This window comes from Pinus tabuliformis, chromosome 9 (genome assembly GCF_031772625.1).
Source record: "Pinus tabuliformis cultivar Carrire ecotype Pingquan chromosome 9, CPIR1, whole genome shotgun sequence".
NCBI lineage: Eukaryota > Viridiplantae > Streptophyta > Pinopsida > Pinales > Pinaceae > Pinus > Pinus tabuliformis.
The window spans coordinates 85,458,942-85,479,409 of record NC_142307.1 but is presented as its reverse complement, the minus strand read 5'-3'; the positions used below and the strand labels follow the sequence as shown (position 1 = coordinate 85,479,409).

The 20,468-nt window shown below is 32.9% G+C and overlaps 1 protein-coding gene and 1 non-coding gene across 2 annotated transcripts in view; one reads left to right on the top strand and one right to left on the bottom strand.

The window, feature by feature from the left end:
- The window catches only part of LOC149147218 (uncharacterized), a 249,979-nt gene extending 243,166 nt beyond the window's left edge, over positions 1 to 6,813 (bottom strand). Inside the window, exons 1-3 of the mRNA XM_089440680.1 lie at positions 6,503 to 6,813; positions 3,980 to 5,184; positions 2,739 to 3,599 (exon numbers count right to left, since the gene is read on the bottom strand). Coding sequence (XP_089296806.1) covers positions 2,739 to 3,599; positions 3,980 to 5,152 — 2,034 coding nt within the window. The 5' untranslated portion in view covers positions 5,153 to 5,184; positions 6,503 to 6,813. The remainder of the gene's footprint in view (positions 1 to 2,738; positions 3,600 to 3,979; positions 5,185 to 6,502) is intronic.
- Positions 6,814 to 19,520: 12,707 nt separating this feature from the next.
- Positions 19,521 to 19,646, top strand: LOC149147217 (U6atac minor spliceosomal RNA). Its single transcript, XR_016263954.1, has one exon. It is a non-coding gene; the product is annotated as a U6atac minor spliceosomal RNA (small nuclear RNA).
- The last annotated feature ends 822 nt before the right edge of the window (positions 19,647 to 20,468 follow it).

The window sequence follows — 20,468 nt, the reverse complement described above, 5'->3', positions numbered from 1 at the left end:
CCTATGAGGGGGCAAGGATTAGAAGCATTCTATTTTTAAAAAAAATTGCAGATCTGGATGTGAATGTTAAATTATTCTGTGATACCTTCAAATACTGCAGTTGCAGCAATGCAATTTGAACAACATAGTTTGTATAAATTGAAATGAACACTTTATGTTCGTTCATTGGAATATAACTATCAGTTTTTATAATTGGATAGTTTGTTTACTTGAGTGACTTATGGTAAACAGGTTGCAATAAAAATTGCTAAACTCAAGTAAAATGTCCTTGTCTATTACCATTCTCAGACAAATTATCTCCACAATAGAACTTCTCAAAAATTTCAAACTATGGTTTTATGGTAAACATTCAGGAGGCTTCAGGAGTGCAACCAACTATCTGTTCATCTCCCTTCTGCCCTGTAATGAAGAAACTGAAGATTTTATTCACGATTCACAATCGACAGTAAAAGACAGAAACTGCCTTCAAAGTAACTAATGTCCGTACTTGCAATATCAAAGAATCTCACAGTTTTCCAATGTTCCACCAAGTTTCCAGGATGGTGGACACAGAAACAGGGAAACGTATCTGGGGGATGAGTAGAGGCAACCCTAAATTTTAGGAAATGACACGGTCCCCAACATAGAGGATCCTATCCAAAATCCTTAAAAAAATAAATATTGATAAACAATGACTGATCACAAACATGAACAATGAAGGCATGAATAAAATATTCATATTCACTCTAGGAATTTGATATTTTTGTGTTTTATTGAAAAAAAATGAGGGGGGAGCCCTAGAGTCCCCCACAAAAGGTAAATGCCCCCCCTGCCTCTCCCTGGGTTTCCCCAAAAGGGAGATGTAGAGAAACATCCCCAAAAGAGAGATGTAGGGAAACATCCCCCACCGAGTTTCCCCATCCCCTAAACATGGGAATTGCAGGGGACGCACTCCCAATCCCATGTAGCACCGCAATTATTCCCATCTGAAGTTTAAGTTGTGAATTTGAGATACCTAGTACAACAGTACTTGGAGCTGACAGTTCATGGAGAAAACAAATATCATGAAGATAATTGCAGCAGCACTAATAATAGAAAGGAGATGCTAACTACTGCCCCAGCTGCCGCCGTTGGGAAGTGGCGGCAGGGCCGCCCTTGGTTTTGGTGGCCCTTCTTGACGCTCTTGCCTGATCATCGTCGCCATCACCGTGCTGCTGGAGATCTAACCGGTTTTTCGCAGTTTTCAATTGGGGATTTGACGTCTATCGGTTCCTGCTCTCCCTGAGGCGGAGCTTCATCTTTCGGCCCCTGCCTTCCCTTTCCTGCTCACCTGCATCCTCCCTCGGCTTTGACTCTGTGATTCCAGTTTGGTGGCCCGCTTGTCTTGGACTCTGAACGGAAGAGGTCCGGGACTCCTTGCTTTGTTTCTTTCGAGCGGTTGAGGCGACTCAATGCCTTAAGACTTTGGCGGCCCCTGCTCAACCTTCCGTGCGGCTCTGCTTGGTGGTCTAGCAAAGGAGTGTATTCCTTTGGTGTTTTTGACTGCGCAGCGGAGCGGAAACGAGGTTTTTTTTTGGTCTTCAGATCACTCTTCGTGGGGGCGAGGTGGCTGCCCTAGCCGCCTCTGCTCTGGCTGGGACCGGATGGGTTCCTCTGCTATGGCAGTTGGTGCTTTTTTGATGGCTCGCTAGCATTCCTTTGCGGTATTTTGATGCGTTGAGGGAACAGGGGTGTGGAGATGTATTTCTCTGCATTGTTTCGGGCCGCATCATCATTGCCGTTTTTGCTGGGGTTTCTACAGGCGGTTGTGGAAGTTTGGGCAGTTTGGTCTCTACCTCTGGTTTCGTCGGCTTCAGGAGGAGAGTTTTGAGGGGGCGGGGGAGGTGTAGCTCCCATGACTGCACTTTCCTCATTTCGTGCCTCTCCTACTTGCTTGGGCAGCCAAATTTAGATGTTTTTCTGTTTCATTTTCTTCCACAGAAGCTATGTTTTTTTGCTTTATTTCCTGTTTTGCTGTGACGGGTATGGGTATCCTCCACAGTTCTGTTTTCTACAGACTGGTTTGGGGTTTACATACCCTTTACTTGCTGCCCAGTTTATGGGCTTTTCTGGATTACTTCTCTTGAAGTATTGTTATTGTATGTGGCTTTGCCCACTTCTGCATATGCGTTAAGCATCTACAACATGTAATTTTCTGAAATTAATGGAAATTACGGATTTTCTCCTCGGAAAAAAAGAAAGGAGATGCTAAAACATAAATTGATATTAAGTGATTGCTTCTCAAAAGCAGCATAGAGGACTAAGTAACATAAAGTATTTCGCATCAACTTCGCATCAACAACCTCTAAAAATTCTGAAGCTAATAACCACTCCAATTCCTCTATCTACAAACCAATTCCATACTTTTCTTCCCTTGATCTCTGAAATGCTGATCACTAGATGGAAAACCTTACAGTCAGATTAGACAATGGAAACCTACAACCACTCAATCACACTAATTCAATCCTACCTCCTAGAACTAGGGAGACACTGATGTTTTGAGCAATATGCTCGATCTGTAGAGAATCTTAATGTCTTTCTTAAGTCAGTGTAATCCTAAAAACAAATACTGTTATGTATTTGACATACAGGTCTAAATAGTTTTGAATGATCAACCATTTCAGATTTCTATTTCTTAACTATATCAACTTGGTAATCATTCTGCCGAAACTTTAAAAAAGAAATTGCGTTCAGAACTTGTAAATATTAGAATTACTTACTGAACTGTCTGAATTAAGTAGATTTCCTTTTAAGGCCAGCTCCATGTCCTTCCACATATCGTCTAGCACATTATTCTCTTCTGATATTTTCTGGTCTTCGAAAACGTTCTCAAGTTTTGAAGGTATTTCCGCTTCTTTCTGGATATCCATCAAGAGGCATTGAAAAGGCGACCTTGTCTCCTGAACAGCTAGTACAGGTTCTCTTCTCCTTTTCCTTTTTCTTGCAGTACTGTTTGCATTGTTCCCTTCTACCAGCTTTTTGATCTCCATAGGAAAAATTGAATCCTTACTTTGCTTATTAAACTCTATAACTTCTGACTTTGTTATTGGCATCTGTATCTCTTTCACTTCACCCGTATCATGATCTAGATTTTTGAGTTTATCCTTTTCCTCCATGCCATTTCCTTCACCCATATCATGATCTGGATATTTTATTTTATCTTTTTCCATCACACCATTCCCTTCACTGATATCATGGTCTGGATTTTTTATTTTATCATTGTGTGCCATGCCATTCCCTTTGCACATATCACAGTTTTGATTTTTGAGTTTAACCTTCTCTGCCGTGCCATTCCTTTCACCCATATCATGGTCTGGATTTTTGAATTTATCCTTTTCTGCCATGCCATTCTCTTCACCAACATCACAGTCTGGATATTTTAGTTTATCCTTTTCAGCCATGCCATTTCCTTCAGCCATATTGCAGTCTAGATTTTTTATTTTTTCTTCTGACATGCCATGCCTTTCACCCATATCACGGTCTAAATTATTTAGTTTATCCTTTTCTGCAATGGCATTGCCTTCACCTATTACAAGATCTGGATTTTTGAGTTTATCCTTTTCTGCCATGGAGATGTCAATCTGAACAGCAATTAACAAGGTAAGTTGAGCTTTATTTTCTGAAAAGACATTCATTTTGCTGCTGCTTTAAGTTAGCTCAAAAAAAATCGTGTTCATGTAAAGAACATTTTGCAAAAAATAAAACTTAACAGGGGATACGGGAAATGTCTTCTTATAGACTGGGTTAGGGGAAATGCCTTCTTAAAGAATGGATTAGCTTTCCTGGTATATATGTATATCCAATCCAAAATTAGAAAGTTGTAGAGGTGCGTTATGTAGAATTCTATCTCTGTAAACAATTTCACTGTTTCAGCTTCGTGATTCTAAGTTCTAACAACTACATCTCATTTACAAAAACTTATGGTTTGGAATTAATAGCAAAGTTCATTCAAGCTCTTTACCATATTGTCCAAATTATGTGAGTCTCCTTTTAAGGCCAGGTCCATGTTCTTCCACATCTCATCTAAATCTGCAGCTGCCTCTGATCCATCCATGACAATCAATTGCTGGGAGTCTTCAGAAACATCTTGGCTATTTGAAAATATTTCTTCTCCTTTTTGGGTATCCAGCACAAGATCTTGAAAAGGAAGTTCAGTCTCCTCCATAACTGGTACAGCCGCCTTTTTGCTTTTCTTCTGTTTCGCAGTATTGTTGACACTGTTTTCTATTTTTTCTTCCACAACCTTTTCCAACGCCATACAAAAGCCAGTTTCATCACTATGATAATCCTTGTCAGTCTCCAATATGCCCTGTTTTGTGACTGGTTCCAGTCTTTTTATGTTCTTGAATTGCGGTCCTCGCCTCTCTTTACCTTCAATTATCTCAAAAACCAGATTGCCAAACTTCTCTTCTTCCTCTAAGCCTAAATCAACCACCAGCTCTTTCTCTTCTACATAGGACAATTGGGAACGACCCTTTGTTTCTCTGGTTTCACTCTTTCTAGGTTCTTCCGTTACAGAATTCCGAAGATAATACCTTTTACTCCTGACATTTTTTGGTGATGGTCGTTTCTTGTTTCCAACTGGTATCACGTTCATAAACTGCATAATTTGTTTGTGGACCTCCACCTTGATTAATTCTTGAATATAGTTTCGCTCCTCATTGTCAAAAACATTTTGCTTCCTGTGGTTTTTCAGCCACTGTTGAGACTTGTCGTGTATTTTCTTCATTCCATAATCAAAAATCCTTAGTTGCAGCCCTTTTGCAGAATTTCTTACACAGTTGATATGCCTTGCTTGAGCTTTCACCTTCACACCAACCCTCCTTACTTGCATATCCTCTCTGAACCCTGTACTACTTTTACTGCATTGGCCTCCTACATAATTGTTACTATGAAAACTCCCTGTTTCTCCATTTTTCTCATAATTATTTGAGTGCTCACCATTAAGAACCCAAGGAGCTTGAAGCTCAGTGGAACACACTTGTTCCAGTTGCACACTCCTGGAATGCTCTTGCCATCTTGCTCTCTGAGCTCCCCTTGTCCTCTTGGCTATGGGCATATCGATCTCAGACTCATTGATCTCAGTGCTTTCACACTCTTGCTCACCAGAATTCTGTGCCACCGCAGTCTTCATGCCAATACCCTCCTTCAAGACCCAGTCTTAATCTGTAAACACATCTACAAAAATAAGATCATATATCCAATTCGGTATCTAATATTCATTCATCTGATAACTGGACAAAATACTTTCAAGTCTTAAACTGTAAACACATCCACAAAATAAGATTTTATATGCAATTGGGTATCTCATGCTCAATCATCTAAGAACTTCATAAAACACCTACTTAAACTGAATATCTAAAACTACTGACATACAACTACATGAAATACCCAAGTGGATATATAATACTCGTTCGTCTAATAACTGCCCAAAACACCTCCTGAAACTGAATGTCTAAAATTGCTGACATTACAACTACACGAAATACCCAAGTGGGCATCTCATACTCATTCATCTACTAACTGACCAAAACACATCTGAATCCTAATTCGTAAACACATCTACAAAAATAAGATCATACATCCAATGGGGTATCTAATAATCATTCATCTGATAACTGCCCAAAACACTTCCAAATCTTAAACTGTAAACACATCTAAAATATAAGGTCCTATGTGCAATTGGGTACAATATACTCAATCATCTAACAACTTCACAAAGCACCTGCTTAAACTGAATATCTAAAACTACTGACATACAACTACAAAACATACCCAAGTGAGTATATGATATTCATTCGTCTAATAACTGCCCAAAACACCACCGATCCTTAATCTATACACACATTTGCAAAAATAAGATCATATGTGCGATTGGGTTCCTCATACTCGATTATCTAATAACTGCCCGAAACACCTGCCGAAACTGAATATTCAAAACTGCTAACATTACAACTACATGAAATACTCAAGTGGGTATCTAATATTCATCCATCTAATACCTGCCCAAAACACCTGCTTAAACTGAATATCTAAACTACTGACAATACGACTACATGAAATACCTTCTGACATGGAAAAACATCTAATATCATTCATGTAAAAATCTCAACAGAATGCTTTTGCATTGATCATGTCATCATCAACAAATACTTTGTGAAATTGAATATCATTGTTGAGATACTTACCGTATATATGAAACCAGCACTGTAAAAACTGCACGAATAAATAATGTTTATATACTCTGTCCTTAATGTCTAATATACCAGTCATGTGCTATGTTAACTGCATGAATTTCTTTGTGATCTCTAATCCTATTGCTCTATGGAACAACCACATGAAAATATACATTTACTGAGAATGAGAATGAGAATGGATACCTAGTTCAGTAATTCTGATAGACCACCCAGAGCTGTAAATTCCATAACACAATAAAATGCATTCTGATATATAATATATACAGCAACATGAAATACATACATACCTTGTCCTCTGTTCAGACTTGTCCTCGAAGCTTTCCATGGCTGCTTTTTTCCTATTTTCCTGGGAACTGTTGTGGCTGATGTGTAAGGAATTGTGTACAGAGATAACCAAATGCCTCAAGCCGATAAGCTGTTTTCTGGGTCAAATTTCTTGGAAATATGCAATTCAAATGTGAAGTGGGTGTCCGTTGGAAGAAACGGCGCATAGGCTGGCCTCGGGATGGAAAAGTCCGCCAAAATAAAATAAAAAACAATAAATTACAATCCCTTGTTTTGTTCAACCCCGTGAACTCTCAAAAATATCATGCACTGCAATACCAATCCAACTAGTACCATTTACTCATCCCACCGCGCTCCATAAAAGGTGGTAATTGATGGTGTTTCTGTATTAGTGGACCTCTCACTCCATAATGCTGTCTAATTAGTGTTTATTTAAGAACATGATTAATATTATGATTATTTAATTATTAAATATTATTTATTTTAATATTTAATTATTAAAAAAATGTATTACTATTTTTGGAAATGATTTTTACATGTAGTCGTAATCGTAGTCAACTTTAATAAATGTATAGTCAAATTTAATATATATATATATCTGTAATTTATAAGAAATAATTATATTTTTTTAATATAAATTAATAAATATTTAATTTATATTATTTAAAATTTATATATATTAATAATTATTTATATTTTATATTTAATAAATTACACATTCCATTTAAATTCCATACTTGAAATAATAACCCATATTTAAATTAACAGTAAAATTTATTTTCGTAATGAATAAGAATGTAAAAGAATAAAGTGACCAGCCCACATGTACTTCTCAACTAAAGTATAACACACTTGTCAAATGTAATATATGCATTTCTCTATATATGCATGGCATACATGTGTCATAATCAAAAGCTTTAAAAAATTACATTGGTTGTAAACATAACATTTGTTTGTTGATCCATGGAATCTTCAGAACTCAAGATGGTGAAAATTACAAGGATAAGAGTACTTTATAGAAAATATTTTAAAAGTCGATCCAATTTGTAAGTATCATGGGATTTTCAGAAAAAATAGAATAAATATTGAAGTGGATAGTTTAATTGTTAAAATTGGAATGAGAAATAAGTGTTTGGAATAAATATTCATGGAATGGTTGTACCCATTTTTATGAGGTGTGATATAATTTTATAATGGTTTCTAAGAATTTATTGTAATTTTTTTATTTTTTAGTTTGGGTGGTTGGGTGGAATAGTTGTTATTCTCTCTATCTAGATTCAAATCTTGTAAATGATATGTTAAGTTTTTTAGAAGAATAATCTATGTGGTGCTTTAAGTGAGTACCTAAGGCAATTTCACTATTGTCTTAAGGTTAAGATAGAGATTGATTTCTTTCACCTAGTAATCTGCAATGCTCAAACCAAGAGTCGAAGGCAATTGATTTTTGTATTCACCTTGTTACATGTATCAAGATTGAATTTGATGTGGAAGGTTGTTCTCATGTTATTGTTGCATGTTGTTGAGCTACTCTTTTGTTTGAGACTAGCATGAGCTTGAAGTAGTCAATTTGTTTTCCTTTCATTAGGAAAATTAAGGAAATCTAAGTGAGTACACAAGGCAACATCACTATTGCCTTTGGCTAAGATGGAGGTTGATTTATATACCCAAGTCGTCCACAATGCCCAAACTAAGAGTCGAAAGTAATTGGTTTTTGTGTTCACCTTGTCACATGTATCAAGATTGAATTTGACGTAGAAGGTCGTTATCATGTTATTGTTGCATGTTGTTGAGCTACTTTTATGTTTGAGAGTAGCACGAGCTTGAAATAGTGAATGTGTTTTCCTTTAATTGGGAAATTTAAGGAAATATTTTGTGTCAAAAGATGTTAGTGCGCATACTAGTGCATATGAGTAGATTGAGCTATGCATGCATTGTGGGTGAGGTATAAACCAAAGTTTGAGAGATTTGGGAAAGGTTATGAGATAAATATTCTACCTGCCATGATTTGATTATTCTAATCCTGAACCAATGAATCTAAGGATAAGGCAAGTTGGCTGCCATTTTGGAGGACTCATTATGAAGGAATGGCTCGTTATAGTTATTAATGTCAATTGATTATGTGAACTACATCAACTATCAAAGGGTGACAATGAAAGAAAGAGGTTAACAAGCAATAAGAATCACCCATGATAAGAGATGGAGCATGTTTTGGATTGAGCATATACTAATGAGAGGAAACTAAAAATACCAATGAAATTTGCATGTAATTTCCATCTCATAATATGTAAACCAATCAAAATCTTCTAAAATTAAAAAGAGGTACATGTAAATATTTTGGAGGGAAAAGAAGAAAAACTAATTTTTTAACTGTATTTTTGGCTTATCTCATTATAGGTTTACTCAAATTTCAAGTGTAGACACTCATTGGATGCATAACTAAATTTCTCATCCAACGATATCTATTATGCATACTTTTGAGAAGACTCACATCGATAAAAAATGAATATACATTTAAAAAATGTGTTGAATGTGTTTTTAATAAATATGGTATTGTTTAGATGCGGTTAAATCATGTAATGTGTATAAAGAATTTAAGTTGTAATAGGAAATTAATATTTGAATTATGCTTTTTAAATGTATTTTTAAAGAAAAATATATTTATAATTTATTTTTATTTAATAATAGTATTTATATTGCTCATGGGCTTAGAATAGATGGTAATGGGGTGTACAGTTAAGACACTTTGTGATGTGAAGGTCACCAGTTCGAAATTTTGTGGGAAAAAATCCAACCCATGTTAAGGGTTAGTGTGGCCGACCCCAAGTGCAACCCCTAGGTGATTTCGATGGCTTAGATGCCACTCGGTCATGGTTTTTCAAGCCAAATGTGAAGCATGCAATTATCTCAAACTCACACAACTTAGCAAAAAAATAGTATTTTACTAAATTGTTTTTTTTTAAATGGCTTTGAAGTATAATCTAATTTTTTTTTCGTTTTGTGAAGAGTTTGTTTTTTCATACTTAAGAAAACAGTATAAATCATTTAATTTTAGATTTACTAAGTTCTGAGAGGGATCAAATTCCTCTAGGCTCTTGATAGATATGGAGTTAGATGAATCTCTGTTAGTTTTGAGCAAAACATTAATAAAATGTTTTAACTATAAGAAATTTTTTATTTTCACTAATTTTATATAATATATACATATTTAACTTTGAAATATTTTATTTATGATTCACACTCTTCACATTAAAATATTAATACAGGGCTCCTCATATTTGAAAGTAGAAAGCACTCTCTCTCTCTCTCTCTCTCTCTATATATATATATATATATGAGATTAATATTTTTTTAAATGTCGTTCATGGGACAATGTTGTGTTATGAAATAATATGAAAACTATAAGATTTAAGGTTCAAAGTCATCCAAAAATTAAAATAATTGAAAGAATTACAAGTCTCCCTCTTATTTTGAATTAGAAATAATTTATATGGACTAAGAACTCTCTCCATTATGTAGATAGATGTCTTTTGGATTAATCTCTCTCTCTCTCTCTCTCTCTCTCTCTATATATATATATATATATTTTGTGATTAATATTTTTTTAAATGTCGTTCATGGGACAACGTTGTGTTATGAAATAATATGAAAACTATAAGATCTAAGGTTCAAAGTCATCCAAAAATAGAAATAATTGAAAGAATTACAAGTCTCCCTCTTATTTTGAATTAGAAATAATTTATATATGGAATAAGAACTCTCTCCATTATGTAGATAGATGTCTTTTGGATTAATCACAAAATCGGGATTTGGTCAACGTTTCGAACCAACTAATGTGGTCCATCCTCATGACAAGGTGAAGAATCGGTCGATCTTAAGGAATAAATAGTATGGATGCATCATTGCATTAAAATCTTTTATTCAACATGCATATTGAAATATTAGATTTATGACCTACATTATTTAAAAAAAAATGTTTATCAATATATTTTTTTAAATTATATATTAGCTTCATATTAAAAATGGAATAAATTACACATCTCCCTCACAATGGAAAGTGAAAATATAAGAAAAATTTAAATTTAAATTATTTTAAAATTGGGTAAAAAATCACATTAGTTGAACCACATTGGGTGGTTCGAAATGCTTCCAGAACATGATTTTCTACCAAAAAATGAAATAGACAATATGAATCACAAAAGCATGAATTCATAAAAATAAAATTATGTTATTTGATATGGAGATGGAAATATTGTATTTATTGCTGACATTGGTTATTTTTTAGGAATAGATGTCAACCGAAGATAGAATGAATTACACATTATAATATTTTTGTTACACGTCATCTGTTTTCATATTAAGTAGTGGAAAAATTATATATCTTCCTCCTATTAAAAAAATATTTTTTAACTTTCAATTAATTTATCTCTCTATAATAAAGTTAAAGTAGAACTAAAGTCAAAATTGAACTATTTTTATTGATATTTTTTTGTTTTTACTATTTTTAATGAGGCATTCTAACTAATACACAAAATGACTTTTTCTACCTAAAATTTGACCATACAACTTGGGCGAGATTGTGAATACATTTTTGAATGCGTAAATAGATTCAACACCCTAAAAAATTGTGGCCACTTAAGCTTTGCAAATTAAACCATTTAAATTTATGTTTGTAAAAAATATCCAATCAATTTCAGTAAAATTGACTTGAAAAAAAAAATATATATATATATATATATATATATAATAAAAAAATGTCTACCCCTAAAAAATTGTGGCCACTTAAGCTTTGCAATTAAACCATTTAAATCTATGTTTGTAAAAAATATCTAACCAATTTCAATAAAATTCACTTGAAAAAAAAAAAAAAAAAAAAAACCCTGAAAAAATGTCATTTAATTTGTTAATACAAGTATAATTTTATTGTTTCTAAATGTAATGTTACCAGACAACATCTCCCTCATAATGGGTTGTATAGTGCCTCTAGGGACAATAAATTAATCTGATCAGAAAATTGGTAACTTTTCCTTCATTACATTACATTGTAAAATATGATTTGAAATGTATATTTATGACCATTTTAATTTAATCTTTAGAGTAAGCATTTATACTACCTATAAAATTTGTGGCATGTCTCTTTTCACCTACTCAAACTATATTCAATTGATTTGAATCACATTTACGATAATTAAAAATTCCTTATCATATATTTAAAATAGTTTTGATTTTATATGGTTATAGATTTAAAATATTTTTGATTTTATATAATTATATATTTAAGATATTATTATTTTTAAATGTTTTAAATTTATTTGGATAATTATTACAATTATTTTATTATGTATTTATTTATGAAAGGCGTTGTTTATCGAGATCACAATTTTGCTAGAAAAGTGTTGTTGTTTTTTTTGTCGGAATCTGATTTTTTTTTCTTCAAAAAATCTAATCATAGGAGTGTTTAAATCATTATTTTTGTGGTGGAAATGGATTCAACACCATGAAAAACCCCAAGGGCACCCAAAATCTTGAAGCTTGACAGGTAGGGCACCCAAAACTTGAAGCTTGACAGCTGTAACCAAGATTTCCCAAAATTTCTGCAGGATTTTGGTCAAAATCTTACCAGAATTTCCACTATTTTCTAGGCAATTTTGTGGCCTTGTTAGACTACTCTTTTATGAAATGGTATTTTTTTTTCATTATTTAAATTGCATTTAAACATATAAATAAATTTAATACTCTCAAAAAAATTTACACTACTAAGGTTAAACAATTTTAACAAATGAAATTTACAATTTTAATGATTTTCTAAATTTTAATTAATTTTGAGAAAAAGTAGTTGGAAAATGTACCAAGAAAGATAAAAAAAATATAAAGTATTTAGCTTACATACTTTGAAACATCTTCCATGTAAAGAAAACATTTTGAATATTGAGTATGTGTTATGTTATTTACATAACTAGTTCCATGTGTGATTCATATGCGTTGGGGACACAACCTGAGTTAAAAAAAATGGCCAGTTTTTGCATCTATGTTTCATGGTTTTCACTTTTAGAGATTTTTTGACCCATGGATGTTAACCTATGGTTTGATCATTTTGATTAATGAATTATGGTTGTAATCTAATTGAGATTGATAGATTAGAGATTTTGGATGCCGCAATATCTTTTATATATATAACAATAATTAGTGAATACAATAATTAACAATAATTGGTGAATGTTTTATTAATAAAAAATCTTCATATGGAAATGTAGCAATTGTAACATTAAAAAGTGAGAAAGAGAGTTGCTAACTACTATAGGTAGTTCAACAGACAAAATTACAAACCTTTATATAGTACCAGCCAAATTACATCACGTCCAGAGTATCTTGTGGTGCATACTCTAAAAAAGATACCAAGAATAAAATGAAATTTAACTAGCATGAAAATCTATGATGGAGAAGGAGCCAAGTGGTTAACAGGGGCATCTATTGGTCCAAACTCAAGGGCATCTTCATTCAAATCAAGGATGATTTAAGTGCAAGGGTTAATTGATAGAGATAATTAATAGAGTAGGAAGATGATTGATTACCCTAAGCTCCAACACATTGTAATTCCTAATCTGGTTATTTAGGCTATCAATTTCATCCTCTGCATTGGAGTTGCTACCTACGGTTGATAAGAATCTCCATCATAGAATCCATCTACTTGGAGATCAATTGATTATTGAGTTGAAGTTGAAGGATACTTGCTTGAAGGTCCATTGCTTTGCAAGTTGGTAGGGATGAAGTCTTTTGCCACTGTGTTGTCATCTTTGCAACTGACTAGAGACAATAAATCCTAAACCAAACAATCCATGCATGGAACTCCACAATGAATGTCTTAGGAACCATATTGGAGTTTCATGTCAAATTCAATCTCAGGGCACGAGCCAATTAATATATGCGTGAGAAAACATTGTAAAGAGCATACATCCTCTTGAATGCCGTAATGTGGGGGGAGGAAAACATTCCAATGGAAAGCATGATTGTTGCTATTAAGGAACCCATGCCAACTCATGGCACATTTCGCTGAAAAATGATCCAAAGACATTCCAAGGGATGTGAAGTGTAGCTCTAAATGATTAGCCAATTTTCTCGATTTAAGTGTCCAATGTAAATTTCTATGTAATATATGATTACCATTGTTCTATTTTTCTATTTATTAAATATTATATATATTACATTTCTATATAAAGTTTACAAATTTTACTAAATTGGACAGATCTATTAATTTCATATTAAATAAAATAAAATAACAATATTAATTACCAAAGTTTTTTTTTTTGTAAACTATAGCATTATATTAGCCAAAATATGATATACATGGAGTTACAAAGATTCCTAGAACAATCATGGAGGACACATGTATCCTCAACAAACCTCATCATTCAACCCAGTCAAAGGAGTCTCAAATCCTACTATCCCACTAAGACCACAGACTCCAGACCCCAGACTTCATTAGAGCCATACTAGAATCTGGCCTGTGAAAAACAAAAACCCCACAAGCCCGTAGAGAGACAACATACATATTTACACAAAAACCTAACAACATCCATAGCCTTATCATCGCAAAGTGACAAACCAAAATTCATAACAACATACATAATTATCGAAGCCCAACTACAAAATACCAAGACCAAGATCTGCATCCAAGACTTAACCACCATAACTACTCAATGAACATACTGCACACGAACTAGGGAAACTACCACATGCCCACCAACTTGGGTCAGGACCAAACTCACAGACCACCATGCAACCAAGGGGCCAACAGAAAAGGCACACGCTCAACAAAACAAGCCAGGATCCGACGCAAAGAACCATCACCTGCACCTCACCCCAATGTGTTCTCTAATCATTGTCAAAAGAAGAGATGCTTGTCAGAGCCCTCGCACTAGAGCCACGAGGATTCATCAGGTCCCCTCCATAAGATTCACATGCAATGTGGATTTCAATATGATCCAGACAAGAGTCAATTCTATCTAAACAAAACTGTTGGTTCCTGAGCATTCTCTTGACATTTTCCAGGGATGCAAAAATATTGCACTTCTCCACTTGTTTACCCCTCAAGACCGGGCCTAGAAGGGTCTTCATTTTCTAATGAAGAGCCACTGAAATGAGGCAATGTTTCTTCTTTCCCTTGGTGTGCCTAGGGTCAGAGGCCTAAGTTGACATATCCTCCATGAGTTATGAATCTGAGAGGGATTGCATTTTGACCCCCGCCTATGTCTCAAGCTTCCATATTTCTCTACGTATTTTGGTAGAAAAACATTGAGAAAGGTGGTGGTTGAATCATGGGAAAATAGACAAGCACCACATTTCCCTTATTGGGCACGACCACCACCCTCTCGTCTACTCCTCCCCCTTTGTCTCAGCGGCATGGTTGAATCAAGACCGAATTCCCAACAATTGTGATAAGAGCCTCTACTTGCAAAAGAACAAAATACTAGACTAGACCCAAAACCAACATGACCAAGAAAGCAACAGGGTAAGTCATCACAATAACTCCATTTGCTTGACCCCGACTCAACATACAACCTGACAATTGAGATAGAAAGAGCAATTACCTCCTTCACTGATTTTTCCCCATTAACCATCAAACCCAAAAACAATAAAGCAATGACTAATAGAATATAAGACCTACAAAAGCACAACCACCCACCAACTTTAATACACTAAAGCTTATCCCAAAAAAACCCTTTGAACAAGACACCAACTTGTGACTTACCCTCAAATCACTAACCAAAATTCTAAAACAAATTAGCGCAAAATCTTGAACTAAGACTACCACCCAAGAGTTAATAAAACCTATAACTTCAAAACCTAAGACTCTCAAACCAAACACAAATTACTACCATAAAAAATAGACCAAGAAAGACTGGTATAGACCCTGAGAATCTGCTCGGCTAAAAATGCTAAACCACGATCCTCTTGCAAAACAAACAAATCACTTTTAATATTATTTCAATATAATATAGACATAGTGGTGCCGAGAATATACCGTTTTTAAAGGGAATTTTACCTTACATTATTAAGGGTTAAATTATATTATCTTCATGAAAAATCTATAAAGTAGTTAATAGTGTAGTGGTACCTTTAACTTTGTACGCAGATTCCAATAGAAAAAAAATCTATAAATTTGTTTAACTTTACATTATGCTCCTTTCCCACTCGTCTAAGTACTATAAATTTGCAAAAAAACAAAGATTCACTATGAATAGCAACCATACAACCAACTATTAAAAGATGACCATATAAACATAAAAGGTATATAGTAAAGAGTTTCACACTGTACGTAATAATTGGAAGGTACATATTAAAGAAAGTTTCACGCCATATGTAATGATGGGGAAAAAAGAATCAAGAAAGTCTGGGCTAAAATTGGTTTCTTAAAGTAGTATGAGAATATTAAGTAATTGTTGATAAAATAATGTAACATATATTGATAAAAGGTTATGTGAGTTTTCAAGCTGTATATTTTAAAATAAAATAAATTATGACAAAGGGTGAAATATATAAATTTTTAAATATTAAATAATTTTATTTTGGTATTCAATTGTATTAAGAAAGTTATTCATTTATGACTATTTCCATGAGAGCTAGTCGTAACTCACTAATTTTTCATGATTTTTGAATAGTCCATTTAGCACTCATTGCATCGCCATGAGAGATAGTCGTAACTAACTAATTTTTCGTGATTTTTGAATAGTCCACTTAACACCCATTGCATTGAGTGATGCTCACAGGGGGTAAAGAAGTGGGATTGAAACTAGTGAAATGAATCTCATAGCGTCAATCATCACTTTTGGGGCTTGCACCCGGTAACCAGGACTTCCCGAGAGGTCACCCATCCCATATCGCCTCTAGCTCAAGCACACTTAACTGTGGAGTTTTCCCCACAATCAAGTCCACTTAGCTTGCTACCCCATTTGCAAAACCTTAGCAAGTATTGTGCCTCATGAACCATTCAAGTAGAGCTCCCTTCACTCTTAAGTATTTAAGTGGGATTGAAACTAATGAAATGAATCACATAGCGTCAATCATCACTTCCGAAGCTTGCACCCAATAACCAGGACTTCCTGGGAGGTCACCCCCACTTAGCTTACTACCCCATTTGCAAAACCTTAGCAAGTATTGTGCCTCGTGAACCATTCAAGTAGAGCTCCCTTCACTCTTAAGTATTTAAGTATTGAGGGCCTTTCACAGTGCATTATATTATAAATAATTAAAATTCTTCCCATTCAAATTCAATTTCGTAAATAATATATAAATTTTGATGTTAATAACTTCCAACCTTATTTTATATATATAAAAACATGCACATATATCTTCATTCAAGTTCAATTTCGTAAATAATATGTAAATTTTGATGTTAATAACCTCTAACCTTATTTTATATATAAAAAACATGCACATATATCTTCATCTTCAATATACTATTTTCATTTTAATTTGTTGTTATTGTTCTATTAAAAAAACCTACTTATTTTGTCTTTACGATAGATAAATAAATATTAAAATTAAAAATTAAAAATTAAATTATTAAATTTATAATTAATAATAAAGAATATTGTAAGATTTAATACTTTTGTGATCCATAATGTAGATATTAGTCTCTCTGATTAATCACATCGTTAGGATTTGGTCAACATTTCGAACCAACTAATGTGGTTTATCCTCAGGACAAGGTGAGAAATCAATTAATCTGAATGAATAAATAGTATGGATGCATTAATTTGTTACTAGGGAATTTTTTTTTTAATATTTAGTTAAAAACTAGCTGTTATGTAATAATTAAATATTTTATTTTGATATTATAAATGGATTATTTAATAATATCAAATTTTATAATAATATTATCTAAAAATAATTATTTTTTATAATATAATTTGTTAGGATTTGACTTATTCATGATAAATTTGGTAATAATTCAAATTAAAATATTTTGTTTCATTATAATTTAATATTATTAATTTCTATAATAAGAATATTATTTGTTAAATTGTTTAAAGATTACTTTAATATTTATCTTGAATTAGTCAAACCCTAACATATTATATTATATAAATTAATTAATTTCAGATAACATGATTATGATTATAAAAACTGATATTATTAAATAATCAATTTATAATGTCGAAATAAAATATTTAATAATTACATAATAGCTAGTTCCTAACTAAATATTAAACAATTTAAAAGATAATATTCTTATTATAGAAATTAATAATATTAAATTATAATGAAACAAAATATTTTAATTTGAATTATTACCAAATTTATCCTAAATAAGTCAAACCCTAACAAATTATATTATAAAAAATAATTATTTTTAGATCAGTTGATTTCTCACCTTGCCCTGAGAATGAACCACATTAATTCGAAATGTCAACCAAATTTTAACGATATGATTAATCCAAAAAATTGATATCTAAAATAAAAAATATTGATGAATTTAAACTTCTTTGATCCATATCATGTTTTTTGAGAAGAATTTTCAGCGTAAATCACATTCGAATTCCTTTGTCAACGCGTTTTGAACCAACCAATGTGGTTCATTGTCAGGACAAGTTGAAGAATCAGATCTAGGCTACATGTTAAATAGTCAAAGCAGAACATCCAACGACTATATTTGACCAGGCAACGACTATATTGAACTAGAAGGCTAGACCGGCTAACGGTTATATTTGACTGCAAAACGGCTAGTCGGACTGGACCCAGGGACAGGGATAGGAGAGCATAACTATATAAAAATTAATCAATAGGAATTAATGACATATATTTAAGTAAGATAAATAAATATTTAGTTAGTTAATTGAAAGTTAGTTAAGTATTAAATAAAAACTAGGTAATATATTAAATAAATAAATAAATAAGTTAAAGTTTATTTAGATAATTATTAAATCAATAGTAAGTTAGTTTTACTATTATTAAATTAAAAGGGGTTTAAATTTACATATAATTAAATAGTTAATGGGAAGTTAGTTTAAAACATATGTAAATAAGGTAACATATTTAATTAACATGAAGGCTTTCCTTAAAGCCTCTAAAAATTCGGTTATTAAAAAAGAACCTAAAGAACGCCTGCTAGGTGTCCATCTTCCCTATGTCCAGGGAACCACGGACAAGATTGCTCGAATCCTTAAGAAGTATAATATTCCCTCATCCTTTAAGCCCCTCAACACCATTCATAAATCCCTCCGATCGGTGAAAGATCCCATTGACCCTAAGGACATGAAGGGTGTCTACTTGATCCCTTGTTCTTGTGGGACCCCATATATCGGGGAAACAGGGCACTCCATCCATCAAAGGTTAAATGAACATGCAGCCGATCTAAGACATGGGAGAACCAAGTCTTCAACGTTAGCAGAGCATGCGGAAAAGACCAAGCATCATGTATGTATTGAGGAGGCCAAGGTTATTACCAAGGTTGCGCAGTTCCATCACCGTAGGGAAGCGATTGAAATTGAAAAAAGGCCCAACAATCTCAATAGAGATGACAACTGGAAGATCAGTCGTTGCTGGATCCCTGCCCTTTCTTCTTAATCTTGCCGAGGTTTCCCCTTAATTTTCCGGTTTCCTTCTCCTTAGAGCTGTCTTTTCCATCCTCCTAGTATTTCTCCTTTGGTTGGGTTTTTTACTTATGGTCATGTTCTTGTCCTTCTTGTATTAAAAATTTGTCGCTCGTCCTAATCAAAATTTTATTAGTATTATTAATCCTGTTTGTTATTAAACTTCTACCTTTACCATATAAATAATATAAAAATAAAAATAGAAATTAGTTTTAACCAATACCCATAAATAATTTATTAATTCCATTATTATTAAAAACCCTTTACTTATCCCTAAGAATTTAAACAATTAAATAAATTAAGAAGTAATTAAATAAATTTAATTCATTATCCCTAAGGATTTAATCAATTAAATAAATTAACAAGTAATTAAATAAATTATATATATATATATATATCTATATATATATATATATATATATATATAGATGTGTTTGTAGAAAGGAGAGATGGTTGGCATCTCCCTCGACAAGGACGGGAACAGTCTTCGGACTTCCTTATCACACGCGGTTAAGGCTTTCCGCCCCCGACAGGGTGGATCTTACCCCAAGTTTTTAGCACCCGGCGTGCATGATATGACGGCTGGGGCGGATGGCTTTCGCTCCCCCCAGCCGTGTTCGATCCCTGCGGAGGACCCCTCGCTTTGGCGATATGTGACGGCTTTGCCGTAAAATCAGCTGGCTTCGGCCGTATTTCTGACTGGCTTCGGCCGTATTCTGACTGGCTTCGGCCATATTGTAATCTGAGGGCTTCGGCCATATATAAGGATTTCTCTCTGAATATATATATATATATAATTAATATAAAATAAAATAAAATTATATATATTTCTAACGTATAAAATTAGCTTTACTTATCCCTAATAATTCAATTGATTAAATAAATTAGAATGATGTAATTTGATATATAAATAAAATTAAAATAGTTTAACATTCTTAAAAAAAAAAACACCTTTTTAGGTATCCCATCCCTAGTAGTTATATGATTAAATAAATTAAAAAAGAATTAAATTAATTAAAGTAACATATATTAATAAATAACTAATATATTATAATTAGTCTATTAATATAAGTTAGTACCTTTGACTTTTTAATAATTTAATATTATTATATAATCTAGCTGTTGATGGTCAGTTTAGTCAACCTAGCCGTTTGGAAGCTCTGCTCTCCCTATTTAAGTGGCAGCCTTGATCTGAATCCTCAACTTGTCCTGACGATGAACCACACTTGTTGGTTCAAAACACGTCGACAAAGGTTTTCTACATGTGATTTACACCGAAACTTGTCTTATAAACGAATTAAAAGGGGTTACATTAAATACACATAAGAGTTATATAATTAAATATTTCATATTTATTTATAATTAAATATTTAGTTAA